The following is a 27,038-nucleotide window of genomic DNA, read 5'->3' on the forward strand; positions in this document are numbered from 1 at the left end:
TATTTCCATGGTACACAAAAGCAAGCACTAACTTACCTGCAAATCACTTGACAAGTCCTTCACGACTGTAACTGTTGATCGACTGTTGCCGGTAGCATCTTTGAAAGCCTCCATAATGAAACGTAAAAACCCTTTTGCAGGTAGCTGAGAGTGAGACCTCCAGCTAATATCATGGTTGTTGCCGCTGATTCCATTAGTACTGGGATTTCTTCCCTGCAGCACCATGGGATTTCTGTTACTTTCTCGATTGACAGGTAAGTCTCGCTAAAATTCTAGGCAAAGAAGAGTTAAGGCAGAAAAGTCTGTTCAATGTGTTAGTAAACGGTCCCGTATACGCAGCAGAAACAAAAATTAATATATAACAGGATCGTTTACATGAGCCAAGATCAAGGGTATAATTTTACAATTCATATTANTTTAAGTATGGACGGGATTCTATTCCTAATGAATGCCCGTCCAAACATTCTTTTTTTTTTTTTTTTTTAAAGTACGGACGGCCGTCCAAAATTTATGGACGGCCGTCCCCAACTTTTTTTTTTTTTTTCATATTTTGAATAAGGGACGCCTGTCCAAAATGAAGGGGCGGCCGTCCCTAATTTTTATAAAAAAAATTATTCTATTTTACTTATGGACGGGCATCCTTTAAATGGGGATGCCCGTCCCTGGTATATGGACCCCCGTCCATATAATATGGATGAGAGTCCATGTGAGTGAACGGCTGTCCAAATTTGATGGACGGCCGTTCACTAGAAAAAAATTGATAAAAAAATCAGGCGCCTAATACACGTAGGCCGGTACACATTTTCGATGCAAATTTTTCGGTGTCAGTAGCTTTGTTGTATAATTTTTATAAACCAAAAAAACTCAACTACTCATATTTCACTGTAAATATTAAGCAATTTTATAACAAAGTTTGGAAAGTGTCATTTTCCAATAAACCCTTTCTAGAATGGCTACTGTTTGAACCCCACATATTTTATAAACAAATCAAGTGGCAACCAAAAACAGGGGGCATTTTATTAAAAGACCAAATCAAGTTCAAATTTAATTAAAAGGTCATATAGTTTTAAAGTGTTAAGTAAATAGTTTTACTATTGATTAAGGTTAACTAAACATGATTCGTGGTTAATTAGGATTAATAAAGTATTGTGTAATCTTTTACACCTTTTTCTTCTTCCTCCCGCCATTAACACACCTCCCTTGGTTGTTGTTTCTTCTAAGCTTCATCTACATCTTCTTCTTCCTCTCAATCTTCTTCTTCGTTTACATCTTCTTCTTTCTCCGCCATTAACATCTTCTCTGCCAAAGATCTGCCTCCTCCTCCTCCTAACATTTCGTCCAGGTATATGTATCTCCTTTTTGCATTTTAAATTTCGATTTACAAAGATTTAATGATGGGTTGGATTTGGGTTATGATTTTGATTTAGTTGTTTTGGTTGTTAGGTTGTGTTTGATGTAATGCAAGTTCAAATGAGTGAAATTTGTTGAATATTTTCTTACATTGTGGGTAGCTAGGGGTGGTAGCACCAATTGTAGATGGAGATAACCGAAAATGTGTTTTGGATCTGATGGATCGCTTAAGCGATCTGGTATGTGACAGAAGATCACTTAAGCGATCTGCTATAATTCTAATATATGGCAATAGATCGCTTAAGCAACCAAGGGTAAAAGTAAAGAATCGCTTAAGTGATTGTGCACCTGGGGTGACTTGATTTTGCCTTAGACTTGATCGCTTAAGCGATCATGAATCGCTTGAGCGACCAAGGGTAAAAGTGAAGAATCGCTTAAGTGATCTTGATTCTAGCTTGTATGTGATCGCTTAAGTGACTAAGGCTAAATATACTGGATCACTTAAGCGAGACTTGAAATCACTTAAGCGATCTAGTATATTCGGATGATCTTTATTCTGCCTTTGGCAAGATCGTTTAAGCGATAATATACATCACTTAAGCAACTAAGGCTAAATATACAGAATGGTTTAAGCGAAATCATACATCGCTTAAGCGATCAAGGGTAATTTACTTTGGTACTTTAAAAACATTAAAATTTGTATTATTTTAATATTTCTTTTCCATGTTTATCTACACATGTTAAAAAATTAGTTTAATTAAAATATAATTTTAAAAAAATCAATTAAGTGATATAAATAATCAAATCAATTGACACAAGACAGATCATAGTCCATTGAACTAATCGTACAGTTAAAATTCAAGCTTATTTCAATCTATTCCCCCCACATCGTACAAGATTTGATTGCATTTTGGTCAATAAAAAGAGCAAAATAATCATTCTCAAATACATCATCCATATTTGTGAAATGAGGTATGTTTCTACTAACGTGTCACACTAGTGTGCTATGACATTCATCCATATATCATACGGTTGTAAATAATCTTCTTACATGGCCTTAATATGTGTTGATGGAATTAGGTTGCAAATAATCCCTCTTAATATATGTGTTAATAACTGATATACGTTAACATTAACGTTAATCCAGTGTTTATAAGGTTTCATTGCTTAAGCGATAAAATAAATTGCTTAAGCAATAAATCGCTTAAGCGATCTTGTGAAAGGCATAATAAAGATCATCCGAATATACTAGATCGCTTAAGCAATTTAAGGTCTCACTTAAGTGATCCAGTCTATTTAGCCTTAGTCGCTTAAGCGATCACATACAAGCCAGAATCAAGATCACTTAAGCGAATCTTCACTTTTACCCTTAGTCCTTAAGCGATGCATGATCGCTTAAGTGATCAAGTCCAAGGCAGAATCAAGTCACCCTAGGTGCACGATCACATAAGTGATTTAAGGTCTCGCTCAAGCGATTCTTCACTTTTATTTATTAGTCGCTTAAGCGATCTAAGATCGCTTAAGTAATCAAGTCCAAGGCGGAATCAAGATCACTTAAGCGATTCTTCACTTTTAGCCTTGGTCGCTTAAGTGATTAAGTGCAAGACAGAATCAAGATCATCTCAGATGCACGATTGCTTAAGCGATTCTTCACTTTAAACCTTTGTCGCTTAAGCGATGATGGATCGCTTAAGCGATCAAGTGCAAGGCAGAATCAAGATCATCCCAGATACACGATTGCTTAAGCAATTTATGTATCGCTTAAGCGATTGTTCACTTTTAGCCTTGGTCACTTAAGCGATTTAGGATCGCTTAAGCGATCAAGACCAAGGCAGAATCAAGATCATCCCAAGTGCACTATCGCTTAAGCGATTGTTCGCTTTTAACCTTGGTTGTTTAAGGGATCCTAAATCGCTTAAGCGATCAAGTCCAAGGCAGAATCAAGATCATCCCAAGTGCACACTCACTTAAGCGATTTATGTATCGTTTAAGTTATTCTTCACTTTTAGCCTTGGTCGCTTAAGCAATTTATGATTGCTTAAGCAATCAAGTCCAAGGCAGAATCAAGATCATCCCAACTGCACGATCGATTAAGAAATTGTTCACTTTTAGCCTTGGTCGCTTAAGCAGTCAAGTCCAAGGCAAAATCAAGATCATCCCAAGTGCACAATCGCTTAAGTGATTTAAGGTCTCGCTTAAGCGATCAAGTCTAAGGCAGAATCAAGATCATCCCAATTGCACGATCGCTTAAGCGATTCTTCACTTTTAGCCTTGCCGGAATCAAGATCATCTCAGGTGCATAATCGCTTAAGCGATTTAAGTTCTCGCTTAAGCGATATATATAGTCGCTTAAGCGATCATGGGCAACTCTTGATCGCTTAAGCGATATATATAGTCGCTTAAGCGATCATGGACAACACATATTATTTCCAGCTTGTCTCCTGAATTTTGACAAACTAAAATCACCAAAACATATTAATTTCATCTTTGCTCCTGAATTTGACAACCTAATTGCATCAACACATTAATACTATTTAACAAGAATACTAAATAAACTCAAAGTCAAAAGAGGGAAAGAAATATTGAATTGCTTTTGTACAAATCTGAAATGTGTCAATTTCATTCAATTACAACATTATAAACAACAAATAAATGTCTTATATACACCCAAAATAAAAGCAGCGTCGGCAGCCTCCATCCTCCCTCTTTATCATTCTCTTCAGCCCCTTCCTCATCCTCCAAAATTATCTAGCACACCTTCAGTATCAGCAACAGCCTCTTCATCTTCTTCTATAGCACCCTTCCAACATTATCCAGCCTTGGTCTTGACCACAAAGCATACATAACACCACAACCCAAGTATCAACAGTCTGATGCCTAACAACACCAACTGATCCAATTCAAGATAATCCAATTATTCAAGACAACCCAATAAGAAATGCATTTCACATAAACTACAAAACTCTAAGTCCAACTTCCATACCTTTTGATGACAGTATCAACAATGACTTGGATTGGGTTTTGATCAGTCAAAAGGGATCTATATGCCCATGGAAGCATTCAACAGCCAAGCGCCCCTAAAAGTTGCTCGTTGTTTCATCATTCAACCTGTCCATTGAGGTGTTGGTCATGTCGAACTCAATAAATTTTAGTGCATATGCCCTACAATCAACACTATAATAGGAGGAAGACATTGGCATTAGAATCAGCTTATAGAATAATTGTATTATGTAAGTTTTATACAAAATTTATCTCGAGTCATTTATCGGAATGGGAAGGCGCTTGAGTGGTCACTTTCCTGTCAGTAGTTCATCACCTCAAGTGCTGAAACATCCCCCTATTGCGCAACAACCGTGGGAACAATATACACAGCGGTTGCAACTCCATCTCCAACTGTCTCTCTCGACAAATACTTAAGTTGTAATCAAGGATCTGCAGCAAGCCCTTCTCTAGTAGTCAACCGACGGTTATCCAATGCATATCCTTGATGTTCATGATGCAGTACATTCTTTTAACGTTTGCCCAACTGTTGTCATATTTGGGCATTTCCCCCTGTACATACTGCATCATCCTCTCATCAAACCAAAAATCATCAAGGACACCATCGAAGTCATCTGTGGCCAATTTTTTTCCGCTTGTTGCACCTTTACCATTGGCCTTTTTCATTAAAGTGTCATATGTAGTTACTAGGCTTTGGCCAAAGGCCACATCGATGATGGCATAGTGCGGATACAAAATATCACCATTACTACCTTGTTGTAGCCTCATAAGTGTCAATACCTCATCAATGTGCTGCATCAAATAAAAATAACATAATAAGTATACAATACCTCATGGAAAACATAAGCAAAAATAAGGAAAAATAAGGGAAAATAACTCCTGAGTCGTCGAGCCACTTGCCCATTGTCAACATCTTTTCAAACCACTCCCGGGGATAATCTCTGGTCTTGCACTTCACACACCCATCACTTCTAGAATCATTGTAATAGGCATAGAAGAGTTGTTTCCTTTTCCTCATCTATTAGCATATACAAATCGACATTTAACTCCTCCGTTTTCACTTGCCAACTTTCTTCACCTTCTTTCTCACCCTCCTCCATTTTCACTTCCCCACTTCCTTCGCATCTTACCTCACCCTCCTCCATTTTCACTACCCCATTTCCTCCGCGTTCCTCCTTACCCTCCTCCATTTTTGCTTCTCCACTTTCACGGACTTCCTCATTTTTTTACTTCGTTTTCCTCTTCTTCCATGTTGTGTGAGGAGATTTTACGTGCCTACTCTTTTGGCTCTCTCTTTTATGCTCGGGTTGTACTTCAACCACTTTCAATACCCCACCAACTTCCTCCTCCCTCTTACCAACTTTATGCGCCACCCTATCAACTTTCTCCTCCACCCTTTTCATCCGCTCTTCTATCTTCTCAAACCTCTCATAAACGACTATTGTAAAATTGTCAAACAGACTGTTTATGAGGTCAACCACCTCATTCTCCTAACCCCGATGCCTTGGCAAAGTAGTATTTGTTATACCGGTTTGCCAATTGGGTGGAGGCGTACGAACCTCTTCATCTTCCTCCTCCTCCTCCCTCCCGCCGATTAGAGCTTCATCACCCTCAGCCTCAACAGCATTCTCAAGCAATGGCCCTGCAGCTACACTCATATGCGTGACCCCTTCTAGGTCCTGCATTAGGCGGTCTATCCCTTCTAACTCTGAATGCATATACCACACTAGTCTCTGCATATAAAATCTGGTCAATTGACTTATTAACTCTCTGTTCTGACACTGATGGACATCACTGGAAAGCTTTCAACATGAGTAGAACTAGTGCAACATACTCGTTATTGCTTGCTGGTGATGATGACCATCTGTTTTAGTCCGAATCCTCCTGATTGCATCTGCTGCAAATTTCTGGGCAAATACAGGAGAGTCCTTATTAACGCTTGCTAGAAGCTCAGCATGGAATTTGCTTACGAAATCAGGGTTATCCGCTACAAAATTTTCCCTTCAGAAATCTAAATGCTCTAATTGCTCATTGATTGATAGGCTTGAAGTGAATTCATTTATACGTCAAGCTCAAAGTGCTGGTCTTAAGAACATATCCAATGAGTTTCTTGATTGTATCTCAAAATTGACTAGCAAGGTTTGGAGTTCCCTAATACATGGGTACCTGCACTTACAAGTAATTAAAGATCCCATTAATTTCAGCTAGATTGATAAATCTACTAATGTATCAAATTTTCGCACTCATTCAAACAAAACCAATAAGGTTCATGCTGTTGGACTGTGGAAATTATTTCCAGGAAGAAATCACCGAGGTATATGAATGAAGAAAGGGTGAATATCTTTCTGCTTGGTATTCATTGTTTATTTTATGGAGGATATCTTGCAAGCACATGTTATGGTGAGTATTCCCATTTGGCTTCTCGTATTCAAATGTTTTATATGATGAAGATAATTGATTCATGAAAGAATCTAAATTGAGACGAAATGTCATGTATGAATTGCTTCTGTGCATAAAACCAAGAGTCTTCCTAGTTAATTAGAATTGCCTTCTGGAATTTTAGTTTGCCATTGCTGTATATTAGATCGATAACTTCACAAATATGTAGAGTGAAGAACCATTATTAGGTGATTGAGTGATTAATTATGACTCTTGAATGTATTATTCAAGAGGTTTTAAGTTTAATCTACCTCAACCCCTAATAGAAGTGGTCATTGAAAATTTATTCGGTTGTTAATTTTAGAATCTCGAATGATTAATTGAAATATATGTAAATTGATTTGAACACCCTGATTATATATATATATATATACACACACACTTGTCACTTATACGCTTGTTTTATGTATTTATTTTCTTTTTTCTTCGTCTGGTTACAACCATAATTGATTCACATATTTTGAAATATATACCGATAAAATCAGATTTTATTGGAGTCAATTCAAAGTTCAAACACTCTATAATGATTACGAACATCTTTCCATGATTCAAAAAGTTAGTGTTTCACTGTAGAAGATTTTTTCTTGATTTTCATGTTGCACTATTAAACTACTTATAACTTCAATCACATCAATGATAAAATAATTGGCCTAATTATTGTAATTTCAGGACTGGAGACACTTGTACAATTTTGTAAGAATTAGGTTATTAATAATACTAACAAAACACCAACATTGTTGGCATTTTTAGCCTGATCTATTGACACCTCATCAAAGCTATGAAAACAATGGGGCCTGGGCTACTGACTGTTCTCATGCCTTCTTTATCAAATAGATAAACTGTAACGGAGGCACAATGGTGGGGGACGACATTGACAAACTTTTTTTATTAATTTTTTTTGTAAACGTAAAATATCAATTCATAATTAATGAACTCATAATAAATCTCGTTTGTCAATAATGAGTCACACATAATCAAATATAAATTAATTAATTATGAACTATTATACTATTTTTATAAAAAAAAATTATGAAAAACGTTTGTCAATCTCTCTTTATTCTTTATAAAAATGATGCATCTCATGAGGCATATATTATAAATGTATGAGTCTATCTTTAAGACATTTAAAAGACATCATCAAAAGACCCAAATATATATACTAAAATCTTTTTTTTTTTTTTTTTTTATAACAAGGTGTCTGACTAGTTTATGCACATTCTCAAATAATCTTTGGAGCTTATTGAATATCTTTCAAAATATAAACTTAATCTTTCAAAATAAGTCAATATGATAAATTATCTCAAGACTCAAAATCTATTAAACACTTTATAAACCTTATGTCCTAAGGTAAATAGTAAATATAGTAATTATCCCAAACCTAAAAGGCAAATAAAGGGAGTAAAACCTTTGGTGCTCTAAATTGAAGAAACCAATGTCCATTAGATACCGTGAAAAAAAGGTTACCCGAGCAACGTAATAACTCCATGGCAATGGGCTCACCCTACCACCCACTACCGAAAAATAAAATCTCATAATTGTGATATAGCCCACTTATCCATCTACATTCACCAGATCGCACGAAACACAAATAAACAAATTATGATCAAAACTTTTGACTAGCAGTTAGACGTGTCGGCATTCTACTTGCCACACTTTGATCAATCTATCAACGACACAAAGCTTATGGGGGTCCCAGCCCCACTAGCCATTAGCTGTCAATCGTTTTCCCGAATATAAACGTGGCCACGCGATCTTGGTTAAATGGGGCCCGTACTTTGTTACCCCAATCCAAGTCTAAACTCTCGTATTTAAAATGCCTCACAAACCTGTACACGTACCCCAAAATACTTCCACCTCCCAACTTTGTGGGTTCATTACAAGACATAATACCGTTAATTATTTGGATAATTTTTCATTATTTTTTCTGTAAATTTTGTTTAACATTGAAATTACAAATCCAATGTCATATTCTATGGTTTTTTTTTTTTTTATATAAATTTAGGATCAATTATTTGTTTTCCAAAATATTTAGAATTTTTTAATTGTATTTTAATAATTCAATTTTAAAATACTTTAACGTAATATTCAAAGTTTATTTTCAGATTGAAACCATTGAAAATGTGTTCTTACTTATTTCAAACAGCATATTTTTATAACATTTACGTTTTGTTTTTTTTTTAATTTGTTATTGGATTGTTTTTATTTTTTTGAAATTTTCAAAATATATATATCTTTTGATGGGGTCCACTTTAATTGTGGTAACATTATTACACATAAATGATATTGACATCTTATCTTTGCTCAAGACCTCATGTTATCCCACACTAACGTAGGGGACATCTAGCTATTGATGAATACAAACAAACAAAACTAAATTTAAAAAAAAAATTACATTATAGATTAGGGGAATTTATATTTTCACACTAGAAAAAACAGTTATTAAAATACAACAACCCGAATCATTCTATCATGTCGAAACTTGAAAGATACTGTATTCTTTATCTTATAAATTATAAAAATTATATATATATATATTTAAATATTCGAAAAAAGAGTTTACATGAATTACTCAATTTAATGAATTAATCAACACCTAATCAAATTGTAGTCGAAGAAAAAAGGGAAAAGTATGAATCACTTACTATTAGGTATATATGCTTCTCGTATAAGTTGATGATATATAAATTTTTTTTTTATTATCCACATTCATATCTAATTGGATATTGTTTGATTTAAACTAGTTCATACATATACCCATTTTGAGTTTCCATCAACATTTTAAATGAATTCAAATTCATTCATTAACTACGTGAGATATTGTAACCAATTATTTTAATCAACTTTTGCGGTACAATAGTTTTAATGTAAAAATTTATATAAAAAACTTTGTATATACAATATTATTATTTAATATTATTTAATTTAAGTAAATTTAAAGGAAGAATTAGTCTTGAGTCTTGCCGACAGAAACCCCAACTGCCATTGCAAAAGACCCTACCACCGGCCATGAGCCATCATATGAAATGTGAAGCGAAAAAAATGGAGCAATCTCAGCCTAACTTTATAAACCTTCCTTTTTTTAGGAAAAAAAAATCTGATTGAAATTCACGTCCCCTGTGTTAAATTGTAATTTAATACTACGAAAGTATTGGTTGCAAAAGTCTTCAAACACTTTACATGCAACACATGGTACCTTTTAGACCGGTCGATTCTCCCATTTATGAGATTCAATATTGTTTGGGTAAAATTCACTTAATCATCAGTCATCACTCACGGATGGATAAATTTAACCTTTTTTCTTTCTTTATTTTATTAATAATAATTCACAACACTGTAAATTAATTTAGCGTACGGGATTGATTTTTAATAATTAAATTGAAGTACGCTACTTCTATAGGCCAAATTTTATAACAATTTATTATGCGTTAAATTATGTATGTATCAAAAATAATATTGATACTTTAACAATAATATAATTGCGATTTTCAAACACAGATGATACATTGTATGCGAAATTCCAGGCAAAATGCCCACTATCACTATCTTGGCATGTGTGAAGTATTACAAATAATATAAATTCTTTGATTTCACCATTAAAACTTCACAGTTAAAACAGAGTCAACTCCGCAGATGTTACAAAAACTTGCAATCAGAGTATCAGTCAACTACGATAGAATTGAATAGGAGTTATACGTGATCATAGATAATCAGATTAGAGTATCTATAATGCAAGAACAAATAGACTTTTAAAGTAATTCGACGAGTTAGAACCAAAACCAACGTCCATTATTATATTATTACTTATGTGTGCCTTATACACATTGGTGATTACAAGAAGGAAAACACGTAATGACAGCTAAGACTCTTCCTAAGTGTTTCTTGTGCTAGTATAAATAATAGATCCCCCAAAATGAAGGTGGTGTCTCCCTTTTATGCACACCACTAACATTGGTTAGGGGTTGATTTACAAGGCGGATTACACGCATAATTCCCACTATCTGGATCTGAGTCAGCCATCTACCCATATTTAAGTCTAAACACCCATGCTTAACCTTGATGAGTTTTTTGTGAAGTATTTGTTATGAGAGCGACACGTGAGACAATTCTAAGTTTCTAGCTGCTAGATCCTGATAGTTATCTAAACAGGTGGCACGAACTGGCCATCGGAAAATCATGCACAACAGTAAACATACCAAAGATAGTTAGTTTAAAGTAAATTAATGATTTTCAAAAATTATAAAAATCAATTGAATATCAAATCCCAATATAAAAATACATAAACTAGTTGTGACCTTTAGATATAACGATACTTCTCAAGAAGCATAAAATTAACCTATTACAAACTCTTAAAAGAAACACGTTTATTTCACGCGTCAAATATATTATAATCAAACACTTATTAACTGATTTACTTGGATATTTATTACATTAGATAAAAAATTAATATCATCCACCAATTGCAAACAATAATAAGCCCAAAAAATGCATATATAACAATTAACCACCGAAAAGGTTGTCCCCCATCTCATGTGGTTTATATAACACACAAAAAGTTCTAGTGGTCTATTAATATCCAATCGACACGGTTTGTCATTTCGGATTTCTAAAATTAAAAAATAACACACAAATAAATATTATTGTCACAAACTTTACACGATAGCAAGAAAAATATTTACAAATTTTCCCACCAACGCTTATAAATACCCTCACTTCCCAGCTTGATCACACACCAAAACTCAAATTTCTTTTAATTTTATATTCTTTGTAAAATTTCTTGTATCAATTACTCTTTGCAATCAAACTTTTACTTCACCATGTCTGAGGAGAAGCACCACCACCACCACCTCTTCGGCCGCCACAACAAGGACGAGGACAGGCCGGTCGACGAAGGCGCCGTCTACTCCGAGACCACGCCTACAGCAGTGATAATGCTTACGGTGGCGACGGAAACCACCCTACTCCGGATAATGCTACGGTACTGGCGGGAACACAGCTACTCCGAGACTGCTACGGCAGGTGCCTCCGCGGTCTGACTATGGTGATCAGCGGAAGGAGGCGTTATTACAAGAAGGAGGGAAGCACACACAGCATCTTGAGCCACCTAGCGAGCTCGGAAACTGCTGCAGCCGGTGCTTACGCTTTGGTATAAATAACTTTCCACTCACTATCTTTCTTTTTTTTTTTTTTTTTTTTTTTTTTTTTTTCTCTAATTCAGAAATCTCCCACACTTGTTCTCAAGCTCGGCTTTTGGTATGATATTTTTCACTTCATATCTTCTTTTTTTCTTTAAGTTTAATTTGATTGATAATTTGAAACAATATTCATTCTCTCTCTGCGAAAAGAGACAGTAAAAATTGTATGATTTATTTGATGACTGATTGTGTGTATATTGAAAATATTTAAGCATGAGAAGCACAAGGAGAAAAGGACCCAGAGCATGCCACGACAAGACAGGATCGAGGAGGAGATTGCTGCGGCGGCTGCTGTTGGAGCCGGAGGATTGCCTTTCATGAGCACCATGAGAAGAAGAGGACCAAGGAGGAAGATGAAGAGGCTCATGGCAAGAAGCACCACCACATCTCTTTTAAGTGTTTTGCTACTTGCTTAGTGAACTAATTATTGTTAATTTTCTGTATTTTGTGTTATTTTGTTTGTTAATTACGTATGTATGTACGTTTTGTACCAGTAAGCAACTGCCCTAAATAATTCTGTGTGTTTGGGTCACTTTGTGAGTGCTCTACTGGGGGTGATTTGAGCATTTGCCCTTTGTTATGTGATGTTTATATATAATGATATTTCAGATGTTTTGTTATATAAATATTTTACTTCATTCCCGTTTCATCATTCCACTAGTAAAATGAATAATCACAATTACTATATTAATAACCTTTATATATAAAGGCATGCCCATTTTCATTATTTACTATATATTTAGCTTACAACAAAATTTAGTCAACTTTAAAAAAAAATGATAATTTAACTTTTAAAAATAAATGATAGTAGTAATACGTATATAGACCAATAATTAACAAAATAAGTTACTAGGAACCACACAACAATAATTTACCCATTAATCTTTAACATATTTGTTCACTGATACTCACATCTTTTGGTAATAACATTGTCAGAACCAAACACACCCTAAAAGTATATCCATGGATACCCTAATTTCTAAAGTGCATTATTGAGGATTATGATCAATTGTTAACTGAATAAAATACAAATCAAGCTAATACTTAATTACAACCTATTATGATACACACTTTGAAAAAAAAAACAAAACGTTCGCATCAGAGAATAATAAATAAATAATAAAATATTAAAAAAAAGGTGGAAAGAGTCATATGACTTTTATTGCAATGATTGATGGAAATTGCAGTTGTCACTAAGGTTAATGAGAAGTGTTAGTGAGATTATATTATTATTATTAAAACAGAAACAGACATCATGTCATTTTACCAAATAAAATGAACCCAATTTTAATTTAGTGGCCGTAATAAATTAATAATACAAATATATACAAAACACCTCACCAATTAATTAATAGCACCTTAATATTATGGCCAGCATTTGAATGTTAGGTATAGCCACTTTAATTTCCTGCATTAATAATCATTATATCTTATCCCATTAAGCAAAGATAAACCCCACTCAGATTTACCCTTCTATATTCAAAGTAGTTGATTTTTTGATTACCATTTGACCCTAAATTAACCTTTGAGTTTTTCGCTTAAGACGAATCACCTCAGCTTGAACATCAATTTTTACTTGTGAGAGTCTTATATATGTTTACTAAATTAGCTTTACATAGATAGATTGATTCCGTGAATTGTCGATTTCATTACATTTCACAGTATATATATACGTAAGAGATCACTTGTATCTTATTTTTCCTGTTGGGATTTTAATGTTATCGGCTCAAAATCTGGTGAAGATTGGAGATGAGATTTGAAATTGCAGGTTCTTGTCACTCCAAACCCAGTTAGTGACCCACTTCACCGAATCAATCATTCTTCTTTTTGTTTTCTTGTTTGGATATTCTGGCATCTGCTGCTTTAGATTCCTCCACTTTTGCTTTCTTTTTTTCATTAGAAATGAGTTAAACTGTTTTCGAAAACAGTTTCAGATACAATTATAAAAATTAGTGTAAAATTAGAACATATAATCATTGAAAGTTGTTTTCACAAGCTTTCCATAGTTTTTAATATGAAAACCGTTTTAAAGATTATATCAAATATAAATATTAAGATATATTATTTTATTTTTAAAAATTTTGTTTGATACCAATCATTTTTTTTTTTCTTTGAAGAACTACAAGTAATACAGCAATAGCAAAAATTATTTCATCACAGAGTTTTGGAGAAGTTATTTTACTTTGTCGAGATTTCTCTATCACTTGTTGAAGCTTATTCGATTCAGATCAATTTCGCGGACAACCAACGCTCCCGTCAGTATTTGGCGGCCCAAAAGAAGCATCCATAGCAATTAAGTTTTTAAACTTGAACGTATTGATTTTTATTTCATTTTTTTTTGAATGATAGAGGTGTTCGGTCAATTTACACACACTTTAATTAATTTTTAGGACTCTGAAATTATCAGTCAGATATAACCTTCAACAACTATCCCTATTAACAACTAATGAGGAACTTAATGATGGTTCATAAATGATAAATTATTCACTCAATTTAAAATTACTATAAAAAAGCTACAATTATATAATTAGAACTTAAAATTTTAATAATAAGAAACTGATATAACTCAACCCTTTATTATTATTATTATTTTGCATGTAAAACTATATTATGATTACCAAAGCAAATTACTATTCTAAGGAACCAAGTCCATAGAAAGAAGCTGTTGCGCTGCTCAACCACCCTAGCACTAGCAGCCTCCGCGACGGCGCCCATGTGGCGGTTCACTATCACAGTAACCTTGAAGCACATCACTCTCTTCAGCGGTAAACCCTAGCGTGCCGATCATGGCTGGCCAGCATTGGTGACTAATGGTTCGTATGGCTTGGCAGCAGCCAGGGCCGAGATTAGTCTCCCCATTAAGAAAGAACATTATAAGCTCGCCGGAGCAAGATTGAAGCTGTGTCAAAGAGTCCACAGCTCGATGATTCATTATCCAGTTTGAGTCGAGCCAGACAGGCTTGACCTACTACTGTTCTCAAAAATGGTCGAGCTTCGGTTATGGACGCAATGGACAAAGCAGGAGAAGAGTTAGGAAGAAGAGCTTAGAGTGGGAGGTGGTGATGATAATTTTAGCCATTTTGTGTTGTGTGTGTTGTGTGTGTGTGAGAGAGAGTTTTGAAGCGTTTTATTTATAGATGGAAATTATCGAGAATTTAACGTATCAGCAGGGTGGGGGGGTGGGGTGGGGGATCCAAGAGTCTGAAATGATTTAAGGAAGTTATTAATTATTATTGAAAATTGAAACTCCTAACAGAGGAAGCTGATGAGATCATCATAATTAAGAAAGGCAACGACGTGTTCCACCAAGGTTTGGCCACCAACTTTCCCACCCTTCAAGTTTAAAAATGGCACTTTCCATCATTTATTAGGTTTTGTTATGTTTTTTATTAATTTTATTAAAAATATAAAAATACTCTTAATATTTGTTTATAAATTTTTCATTATTTTTTATTAGTCAAATAATCAAATATTAAAAAAATAAAAATAAATTAACATTGTCTAAAAGTTAGAGTAATGCTACCAAATTATTAAGTTAAATGTTTTATTATTTATAATGTCATCATATTTCATCACTATTATTCAATAATCTACTATATTCATATGTTTTTAATTTTTACTAATTAACATAAAAAAACAATATTCCAAATTAATAATACGAAGGAAAAAAAATTTACACTTGAACGAATAATAATCAAGTAAAGACTTTGAATAACCAAATTTAATATATAATAAACTAATAAGAAATAAACTATTTAGGGTATTTTTGTCTTTTCAATTAATATTAGCAGAAAACACTAACATAATCTAACAAAGGGTGGAAATAGTCATTTTGAAATTTGACGGGTGGGAAAAGTGTTGCACCAAACCTTGGGTTGAAAATGTTGTTCTCCCTTAAGAAAAAGTAAGACCAAAAATATTTACCACTTCAGGTTGAGTAGAAGTAATCTGTAACTTAGGTAAATGAAGGGAAACTTAAAATCATAAAACTAATTACGCTCATTGGTGTTTAAAAAATTTAATTACTTATTTATTATGATATAGAAATAACCAACAAAAAGATAATTGTCTAATTATATTTTCTATTTTTTATGAAACACTGAGAACTCATTTTGGCCTAAATTATGAAAAATGTTGATGCCTGATTTTCATCATAGGAAAATTGGCAGAGCATATTTTTTTCCGCTGCAAGACTTAGGGGGTGTTTGTCTAAGCTTATGAAAATTAGCTTATAAGCACTTTTCATAAGCTTATAAGCAACAAGTGCTTATAAGCTAATTTTAGCTTATAAGCATTTGAAAGATACTACATTAAACAAGGTTATACTAGGAATTTTAAATTAAACAAGGATATGTGGTAATATACTTGGTCAAACTAGCTTATAAGCAGAGTGCTTATAAGCCCAAAAAAAAAAGTACCTCCCCCCCAACTTATTTTTTTTGGCTTATAAGCTTAACTTAAACTAAAAAATGTTATAAACAAACAGGTCAGCTTAATTTTAGAGCTTATAGCTAGTTTGACCAGCTTATAAGCTTAGACAAACCCTCTTAGTGTTTACTTTAAAACTCTCATGTTTTTATTATAGATTGGGAGTAAAAGATATATTCCCACCCAAGGTTTGATGAAATCCCAAGTTAGTACCATTGGTTCCATTTATTCCAAATTCTCATCCTTAAAGTGACGGAAAAACGTTTGATGTAACGGTAAGGGGGTAAATTGGTCATTTTATATGGGTGGCACACGTTAGCAGACCACCCCTCTAACAGTCCTTCGACGCACATTAGCAGCCGTCATTCCAACGTTTTTCGCTCTTTTTCGGCGATTCTTCCACCCAAATCACCTTTGTCACCACCATTTGAACCCTCATCCTCCCTCTACAAAACCATACAATTCAAACCCCTATCATACTCGCCGATCTCCGCCACGACAACGAAAAATGGTTGATGAACACGAACTCTCGGCTGGCGAATGACGACGAAACGGTTGCTAGGGACATAGGGTTTTATAGATTAGGGACGGTGGTTGCATTGGTGGTGTCCAATTGGATTTTCACCACCGGAATCCGGTAAGAACACCGAACCCTAAGCTTAACGGTGCCAACGATTGGAGAGGTAAATGAGTCAGAACCAGAGGGTTTTGACGACGGACTATAGGGAAGGTGATGGAGGTGGCCGGGGGTTCGACGTCATCGGAAACAGCCCAGATCAGGCTGTTTCCAGTGAGGGTGTATAGTGATCGAGGTGTTTTGATATAATTTAAAAATAAATGGCAAGTTTTGTAATTCTACTAATTTAGGAGTGAAAATATAATTTATTAATTTAGGGTTAAGGGTTTATGGTAATTGCACTCTCATAACCCTAAAATTCATAACACTGTTCTTTAAGGGTGGAAATCTAGAATAAATGGAACCAATAGTACTAACTTGGATTTCGTGAAACCTTGGGTGGGAATATGTCATTTACTCTAAGATTGGAATATGCATGTTTCGGTCGCCTAAGTCCTAAGAGTGTGCCCCAAGTCTATCAGATAAGGAAGGTTGGATGGGCCGTGTCACTTAAAATATCTTTATCTTAAGTACTCCTTACCTAATCTAGATTTCTATACAAAGAGGTTACCAAATCAAAGGTAATCACTCACACATAAAATGACAACATAACACAAGTTTTATCATTTTAAAATCCTAAATATCTGAGGCTAAAGAAGACTAGCTGTATGGCAGAGGTTAGCTATTTAGAGTGTCATCCGACATATTCTAAGGCTAAAGAAGACTATATTGTATGGCAAAGGCTAGCTATTCAGAGTGTGTCCATACTTATCTGAGGCTAAAGAAGACTGACTGTATGACAGAGGCTAGAGATTGGAGTTGTCAACCGTATGTTGACTCGAACTTAACATACTAAAGCGTTTCAGAAAGGTGTTTGTTCTTTACTGTAGATGTGGGAATTTGGCTCAGGCCCAAGGGAGAGGGACGGGGCCCATTATTTTTAACCCATCCCCCAACAAACAAATTTACATAAACCCTCAGAGTCCTTCAGGATTTGGGCTCGCTCTTTGAGGGCCCAGGCCTAGAATCGACTGGACCCGGCCTTGCCACCTCTCAGTTTCGGGGATTTTGTTAGGGATTGAAGTTGTCATTCGTACGTTCACCGGGGTTAACATGCTCAAGGGCATTTTAGGAATTTCGAGTTTAGTAAAAAATTCTGCATCAAAAAATTTAGAGTAATCTATGTGCACTAACCAATTATACTAATCCAAATACTAACACTGAAAATTTAAATTTTTTTTTAGGGAGAATTTCAAATTTCCAATGTTATTACTTGAATTAGTACACATTGGTTAGTGCATATAGTTTTTATCAAATTTTAATAGTGAATTTTATTTTTTACAAAAAACAGTTATTGAAGAAAGAAATATTTAATATTCCAAACCTAGTTACTAGTTAGAATTAAGTTGGACCCTTAGATTACTGACTAGTAAGTAATTATCCATGGCGATTCTTTTTTCCCCACTCAATTCAATTTTAAATTTTTAATCACTTGGGAATCCAACAGTTGTTTCCCAATTGAAAGCCATTCTTCTTGGGGTGGTATCTAGGGTTTAGTGTTTAACACCAAAAATTGTGGAGGAAGTGATTGATGGAGGCCAACGAGATATCATCAAAGAAGGGACTCCATTCGATCCATATTGCGTGAAAAAAGATGGATTTGAAGAGTTTTGAGGAGAAAGAGATTGCTTGCATTTTTTATTTTAACCCTTATGAGTCTGCTGTTTTGCCCTCTCCTATCCCAAGGGTCATCATCATCCTCATATGTCAAGACATCTCTTCATTGCCGAAAAAGGCCAGGTTTTTATTTAATTCTTTTTCCGTTGATTGGAAATTTTTATTTTTTTTTTTCTGAAGTCGGTGATTTTGATTATTGTTAGTAGGTTGCTTGCAGAGATTACCCACATTCAGACATTTGTGTTTGAAATTACCATTTGAAACCACCCCTCACGAGAAATACTGTAAATCGGTAATCAAGTTTAACTTTAATTAATCCTTTGTTATTATTTGTGTAGTTAATGATTATGATAATTAGAAAAAATAATTTTTAAAAATTATCTTGCTTTCAATTTTTGATTATATTATATTTGAAATTGTGTTGGATATGAATCTGTTTTCAGATAATTAAAGAAAAGTGTGAAACCGACTTTTATCATTTTTGATATCGTTTTCGAAAATATTTCGACTCATTTCAACTAAACACATTTTCATAATTACATTTTCGTAAGATTTGTTGTATTGTTTTTTAATATCAAACAAACCTTAATCAAGAGTTTTTGATGATGAGATGCAGTGTTACTGTTAGTTTGCGAATTGGCTGCGCCATGCAATTTCTGGACAAAACCTGTTGAAGCTAAGGATGGAAGTAAAATGGCGCATTGTGATGCCTCAGAGAAGCGATCGCAGTCCCTGAGGAGGGTTTTGACGAAACAAAATCTGCAAATCAGAAATAGAAACAAGAATTAACCTGACTACTTGTTGATGACATTAGACAATGTTTAGTTTGATCGTAAAAATTGGGAAATGCCCTTTTTGGCTATTGTAAAATCAAATTCATTCTTGAATTTGGATTTTGGGTAATTGAAATGTCACAAAAACATTTATTCTCTTCATTTAGTTATTTCTTCGTATTTATTTGCCTTGAATGGCTTTAATTTGTTTTAATTGAATACTCTGATATTAAATACACAAAATTGTTAGTATTACAGACATTTATTATTGAATTTCAAAATATATAATTGATGACTTTCTTATTTTTTTTCTTAAATATCAAACTCGATTTTATAACATCTTTTCATGTAGAAAGCATTTTTTTTAATGTGATTAATGTGTTTGGAGAACAATATTATTAGGTTTGAGATATTTAAACTTCAAATTCAGTATATGTTCTATTAGTTAATTTGAATATTCAAAATTATAATCTAATATTTTCCTACCATATCTAAAATCACTTATCATGATATTATAATTTAATCTGTATTTATTAAATTGATTTTCTTTTAATCATAATCTGATACGTCATTTTGTAAAAAAAAACTTTATAAAAGTTTTATAAATATAGTATTATTCTAGTATAATTAAACAAATTTAAGTTATTTTCATATAAAAAACATTTAAGTTTCATTACTTTTTGACATTGACTTGAAATAATTAATTCGATTTTTAAGTGTTGTATATATTAAGAAATTACCTCAACGCACCAAGGTCGTCCAACAGTGCTGTTCAGCAATTTTTCGGCGCATGTTGAGCATTATTCCGAATATGAACCAAAATTTCAATCTTAATTAATTTAAATAAAACATACTTAAATATGGTGCTTATATATAATCAAGTCCACTATACATAAAACCGAAGATTTTCTAATTTTTGATTCACTGTTTATATAGATCAAACCAAATTTATTAAACAAATACATAACTTCAGACCCACAAAACAGAACACAATATTATATAATTAATCACTCTGACTCAATGCAAACACAAAATCAATAAAAACGTAAAATTAAAAATAACAGCCACACATAATTATTCAAATAATCTTATAATAACCAAAGAAAATCCAAATCCCAAGCCATGCATGCATGCACTCATGGAACCTGAGTCCTCATCCTCATCGTAGAAACCCTAGCGAGTCCAACGGCCTGCTGCGGTGGAGATGTTCATGAACACAATAGCCTTCGAGAATATCTCCTTCTTCAGCAGTAACCCCAGAGTATCCATCATGTTCGGCCAGCACGCTTCGCGATTATACGAATGGCTTCGCACATCCATGGCCAGGTATGTCTCGCCGTTCACAAAGAACAGTATAATTTCTGAAGAGCACGCTTGAAGCTGAATCAAGGAGTCCCACAATTCGATGGCTGATCGTTATCATTAGCCCCATCCAATTTCAAACGTGCGGCGAGAGTTGATGAGCTAAGGTTCAAAGTGCCGTGCAGTGGCCACTGGAAGCCAGGAACAAAGCCGAAAAACAGCGATTAAGAAGAGCTTGGAGTGGTAGAATAATATCCCTTGTGTGGGAGTACTGGTTAATTGATTGATTAATTACTAAATGGCTTGGTGAAGCTAGGTTTTATAGAGAGTTTTGCATCATTTGACATAATGTTCTTGAACGTTATGAGGACTGAAAACCTGAAGATTAATTAATTAATTTAATTGCTTGTGGTTATGGGAAGTTGATGAGGCCATCCATTTATTGTAATAGTATTAAACTGTTGATCATCATATCGTTCAAAGCAAATCTGTATAGCTTTCTTTTAATTATCATTATCATTTGTTGATGAGCCATCCAATTAATTAATTAATTACACAAATTGAATTATTAGACTTTTCTCTCACCCATTTCTGACCTTTCATTATCTTCTTCGTAATTTCTTTGGGCAGTTACCTATTCAACCCTGAATTAAGTATGAATTGATTATATAATTATTAGTACACAATAACAAAATTGGTGTCTCTTGTTACAGCAAGTATTTGATTAAATTAACATGAATTTCGGTTAATACGTTGTCACAAAATTTAAGATCAAATTTCTGTTAAGAACAGAGATATATAACATGAAACTCAGTTCCCTGATTCTTATGTGGTTGAGTATAAAATTATTACATTTCTCTATATACAACGATGGTTAATTTGCTTGCTCAAACTTAATTTGTAGGTATGTTATGTTAGATTTTTGGGTAAACGAGGGAATCCAGATCAGTTTGCGCGTACCTCAACTAATCTTCGGAATCTATTAAACACCTTATAAGTCAAATGACCCAATAAGTTACAAAGTGATAGATGACCTTTAGATTTAACCCAAATGCTCAATGAATAACGACAACATCTTTAACCTTAACAATCCCTTGTAATTCATGTTATGTTAGTTTTCTTCTTTTAATAAATATAATTATGAATCCTCTTGAGGGTCACTCTTGATCTTGATTAGCTACCCTTCCTTTCTCAAACAAAGAATTAAAACTTAAAACAAATAAGTTAAATTACGAACCCAAAGGAAGATCTAAACCTTTTTCTTCTCCTACCCTTTGAACATTCTTACGCTTGTGGTAACTTTGCCTCAATTTCTCAAAGTCATTGGTTCAAACTCACGCTTGGGCAAATTTAAGAAACAAAATATGTTCCTAATCATTAAAGTATGCTTCTCGGAATTAGTCACATTAATCAGGAGAGTCTTGGGTTAAGTTTTGTTTTACCAAATTCCATGGGGGGCTAGATTGAATGTTGGTTTATTCGTTAGTATTTTTGAGAATCCATCATTCAACAAATGTGGCTGTAGTTTAGTGGTAAGAATTCTACGTTGTGGCCGTAGAGACCTGGGCTCGAATCCCAGCAGCCACAGCTTTTCCGACCTTAGCTCAGTTGGTAGAGCGGAGGACTGTAGTGGGTACAACCCTTGGCGGCTATCCTGAGTCGCTGGTTCGAATCCGGCAGGTCGGACCTTTTTCTGATTGTTTACTGAGATCGGATATTTTTTTTTTTTTTTTTGATTGTTTACTGAAAGTGGAGGAGAGAGAGTGAGAACTGTACACTGCACCGAAATATTATTCCTATTCCATTTCACTACATAGGCACCTACACTCCTACAGCATTAATTCCATTGCTTCTTCTTCATTCAGAATTAAAATAGTTTGATAGGGTGTAAGTTTATATCTTCTTCATATCACAGGTATATTTTTAGATTCTACCCAGTACACAAATCACTTCACATGTTAATTACAGTGGGAGAAATAGTTGTTCTGGGCCCAGTTCTTCTTGAATTTGGGCTGGAGCTATAGAGCATAAAGGGGCCTTTATTCACATCAAATGTAGTATGGCCTGGCTTACATAATTGCTATGCTGGTATTGTCTCAATTTCTTTTTTGACTTGTTGGTGAATGTAATTTGCTCTGTTTCATTCGGCATTATGACACTTAATAACACAAGTTTAATATAACAACATACTACTTATATTCCTGACAATCCTTCTCTATTTTCTTGAAACCAGAGAGATTTATGACAATGAAGCTCTATTTCTGATTCTACACACAGTCACAACATAAATGTGTGAATTTATGTGTTAATAAACAAAGGACTAATATTAAAAAGTAAAACTTCTGCCTTCAATTATGCAGTTGCAGGTAATTGCTCTACGCATTTACACCAATATCATCAAAAGTTCAAATATTTCTGGTAATTTTATTTATTTATTTATTTGAGATTTTAAGATCAAATTACTCTATGAAGAAGGTTTCATTATCTTTTCTTTTTCTTGCTTTGTTTCTCTTTTTTCCCATCTTAGGAAGAATAAAGATAAAGCATGAAACTCAATTCACAGAATCATGTGATCCAAGTACTAAAATACCAATTTCTCAATGCACAAAAAATGCTTTACTTGTTGCTTCTTCAACATTGTCGTAAGAAGAAACTCTTTGTTGTTTTATTCTACCTTTAAGCCGCCGGCCCTCGATTTACCAAATCTAATTATGAACCCTTGAGGCTTAACTCGTGATCTTCGTCACCTAGCCTTTCTGAAGATTAAGAAAATTACAAATACCAATTTGAAGATCTTGACCTTTTCCTTCTCATAGGTGTTCATCATTCTCAGACTTGTGGTGACTTGACTTCACCTCAATTCTCTCAACCTTGGTTATTTAATAAACAAATTTTACTTTCTAATCATTAAAGTGTGGTTCTTGGAATTAGTGACATTAATCAGGAGAGTCTGGGCTAGATTTTGTTTAATCAAGCTCCAATGCATCGCACGTGGAGACCTGGGCTCCGACACACCACCCACAACAAAAGTTAGTCAAACCCTGGCTCAACTGGGTCAATTTTACTATTATACCCCGTAAGTGTCACTTTTTGAAACCTGTGTTTCTCGATATTTTAAGCCTTAATAATAGTTAGGCTACTTATTTTCATGGCCGAACGACATGTTCCCACCCAAACTTTGCCTCAAAGCAAGTTAGTACCCAAAAAATTTCAAAACAACAATACCCACTTTACGTCCACGTCTTTTAGTGAATTCCGTCTATAGTAACTGAAAATACTAAACACTCTTGGGTGCGTTTGGCTCCCTGTTTTTATCCATATTCCCATCCTATTCTCCAAATAATGTTTGCGCCACTATTCCAGAAATATTACCCTATTTTTTTAATTACATTTAGACCCCATAAAGTTTTAATTTCACTAAATACCCCCTAAAATTTATTTTTTAAAAATTAACAAAAACCCCCCCCATCAACCCAATTTGTCAGATTCCGGCAACCACCGCCGGTGTAGCCGGATCTGTACAACGCTAAATTTCGACCATAAATGGCCGGAATTACACCGATCTGCCGTCAGTGACGCCAAAGAAATGGCCGTCGTTGACGGTCAACGACGTCCACTTGGTCTCGTTACCGAAAACGACGGCCACATCTTTGGCCGTCGCTGACGCCAAAGATGGCCGTCGTTTGGCCTTTCCGACCGTCGACGCCATAACAGCCCTTAGATCTGGCCTTTTCCGGCCGATCCTGGTGGATCTGGCCGAAAAAGCCATAATGATGCGTTAGCACAGATCCATCGGTCTGTGCCGTAACAATTTTCCTACTAGATTCCGACGGTGCGGCCGGAATCTGACACTGCAGGTGGTGGGGTGTTTTTGTCATTTTATATAGTAGATTCTTTATTAAATTAGTAAACCTATGGGCTGTTTCATAAATTTTTCAAATTTACCTCGTAATACTCCCCTATCCAACAATCCAATATTATCCTCAAAATCCTATCCAAAATACTACATCAAACGCACCCCTTATTATTTTCTTCTTTCTCCTCTTTTCTTCTTCTACCCTTTTTTCTGCACCACCGCTTTAAACGCATCTCCTTCTCCATGACAACAAAAGTGCCCCACCAACAACCACCACCACCCCGGCAGTAACCACCACAACAACAATCGTCCCGCCAACAACCACCACATCAACAACCACCCCGACAGCAGCCACCACAACATTAACCACTCCAACAACAGCAAAATGTTCTTACAAATATTGAAGATTAGCCAAAGATCCAAGCTCAGGGACAAGAAATCATTGGAGTCCATAATTGCCAGGATCCCTTCAAGAAGCAAATTGAAATTTCACTTTCAAGTTAAAAAAATTGAGTTCTCAAATAGCCAAATCTAAACTCAATAATCTTTAAATAAACTAACGAAAGGTGGAATATACATACAGCCTTGTGACTTTGTTATCATCATTGCCTGTAACGTGAAGCCAGGTGCATGGATCAACAAATGCTGCATCCCAGCTTTGAAACCCACCGTTTGGATCAACCAAGGCGTATGTCAAAGCAGAAAGAGCGTCCACTATTTGGCAAACAATTTAACAATCACTTAAGCAAATATCATAGATTCATCGCATTATTAAAGAGCTGAAGATCAAATTTCAGAGAAAAAGGGTGATATTTCAATAATTTATACAGGGAGCATGACTGAATTGAACTGCTAAGAAAACTTCAAGGGTGGTTAATGTTGTGGTGGCTGCTGTTGGGGCGCTTGTTCATGTAGTGGCTGTTGTTTGGACGATTATTGTTGTGGTGGTTACTGTCGGGGTGGTGGTGGTGGTGGTTGTTGGTGGGGCACTTTTGTTGTTGCAAATGAAAAAGCTGAAATCTCGGAGAAGGAGATGTGTTTAAAGCAGTGGCGAAGAAAGAAAAGAGGAGAAAGAAGAAAATAATAAGGGCGTTTTAGTATTTTCAGTTACTATAGATGGAATTCACTAACAGATGTAGACAGAAATTTGCCCTATTTTCATCCTTCAGGTTTGAAGTATATAACTTTGCCCCAGTTTCATGAGATACAAACACTAAAGTCTTATTAGATGACCGTTTTTTTTTTAAGCTTTATTTAGAGAAATTTTATATATTAATGGAATGTCAACTTTTCCCTTATAGCGTTAAGAAAGTAGGCTAATGACACTAACGTCAATCACTTAATAAGATTGAAGTATTTGTATCCCATAATACTAAAACTGCAACATTTATGAAAAGTTATGGATGAAAGAAATATCACTTAAATAATTTTTCAAGTAATATGTCACTGTTTTTAGCATTACGATGTATTTACAATATCATTTTTTTTCATTTACACATCAATACAACATAAGATAATACATTACTTGAAAGCAAAATTTTACAATAATTCTTGAAATATGTAGTATTATTCATACTAACCACACATACCATATTCCGAATTCTACGTTTATTACTATTATTTTTTATTTTTTATAATTGGGATGTTTAAACTAGTTTGTGCGTATCTCAGTTTATCCCTAAGACTTATTAAACACCCTGTTAACTCAATGTTCTAAGTAAGCCATGAATGTGTTAAATAACCTTAAGGTGATTTGAATCTAAAAAGTTAATGAATGAAACAAACTTTTTTGATCACCAAACCAATCTCTTGGGGTTATTAATTTTCATTATTTTGGTTAATTTGTTTTAAAACTTTGAAAAACCAAAAAAAAAAAAAAACCATTACCGAATTAATATCTAAAAAGTACCCGCAAATTATTCCCGCGTTATTTTTTCCCTTAAAATACTGGCGGGCTTTTCCAGTTCCCAATTAAATTTAAATCCCACCGACCAAACACTAATTCAACTTAACAGATCATCAATCAAACTATATTATAAGGCCATAAAGAAGACTATATTGTATGGCAAAGGCTAGCTATTCAGAGTGTTGTCCATACTTATCTGAGGCTAAAGAAGACTAGACTGTATGACAGAGGTAGAGATTGGAGTTGTCAACGTATGTTGACTCGAACTTTAACATACTAAAGGGCGTTTCAGAAAGGTGTTGTTCTTTACTGTAGATGTGGGAATTTGGCTCAGGCCCAAGGGAGGAGGGACGGGGCCCATTATTTTTAACCCATCCCCAACAAAAACAAATTTACATAAAACCTCAAGAGTCCTTCAGGATTTGGGCCGCCTTTGAGGGCCCAGGCCTAGAATCGACTGGAACAGGCCTGCCCACCTCTCAGTTTCGGGGATTTTGTT

General features: G+C 34.5%; 1 protein-coding gene and 2 non-coding genes across 3 annotated transcripts; all 3 read left to right on the top strand.

Moving 5' to 3' along the window:
* The first annotated feature begins 11,603 nt into the window (after nt 1-11,603).
* LOC116140568 (abscisic stress-ripening protein 1-like) lies at nt 11,604-12,397 on the top strand. Its single transcript, XM_031426184.1, has 2 exons — nt 11,604-11,816; nt 12,194-12,397. The coding sequence occupies exons 1-2, from the start codon at nt 11,604-11,606 to the stop codon at nt 12,395-12,397; spliced, it is 417 nt and encodes a 138-aa protein (XP_031282044.1).
* A 9,895-nt stretch (nt 12,398-22,292) lies between these two features.
* TRNAH-GUG lies at nt 22,293-22,364 on the top strand. Its single transcript has one exon. It is a non-coding gene; the product is annotated as a tRNA-His (tRNA).
* Nucleotides 22,365-22,370: 6 nt separating this feature from the next.
* Nucleotides 22,371-22,463, top strand: TRNAY-GUA. Its single transcript has 2 exons — nt 22,371-22,407; nt 22,429-22,463. It is a non-coding gene; the product is annotated as a tRNA-Tyr (tRNA).
* Nucleotides 22,464-27,038: the final 4,575 nt, after the last annotated feature.

Source organism: Pistacia vera, unplaced genomic scaffold (genome assembly GCF_008641045.1).
Source record: "Pistacia vera cultivar Batoury unplaced genomic scaffold, PisVer_v2 Contig111, whole genome shotgun sequence".
In the NCBI taxonomy this organism is placed as follows: Eukaryota; Viridiplantae; Streptophyta; class Magnoliopsida; order Sapindales; family Anacardiaceae; genus Pistacia; species Pistacia vera.

What these genes read in the sequence shown, in the direction of transcription:
- LOC116140568 (XM_031426184.1), top strand. Translation starts at nt 11,604, where the DNA reads ATGTCTGAGGAGAAGCACCACCACCACCACCTCTTCGGCCGCCACAAC. An exon ending in CTACGGCAGGTGCCTCCGCG is followed by an intron (nt 11,817 to 12,193) that starts GTCTGACTATGG and finishes AAAATATTTAAG; the next exon opens with CATGAGAAGCACAAGGAGAA.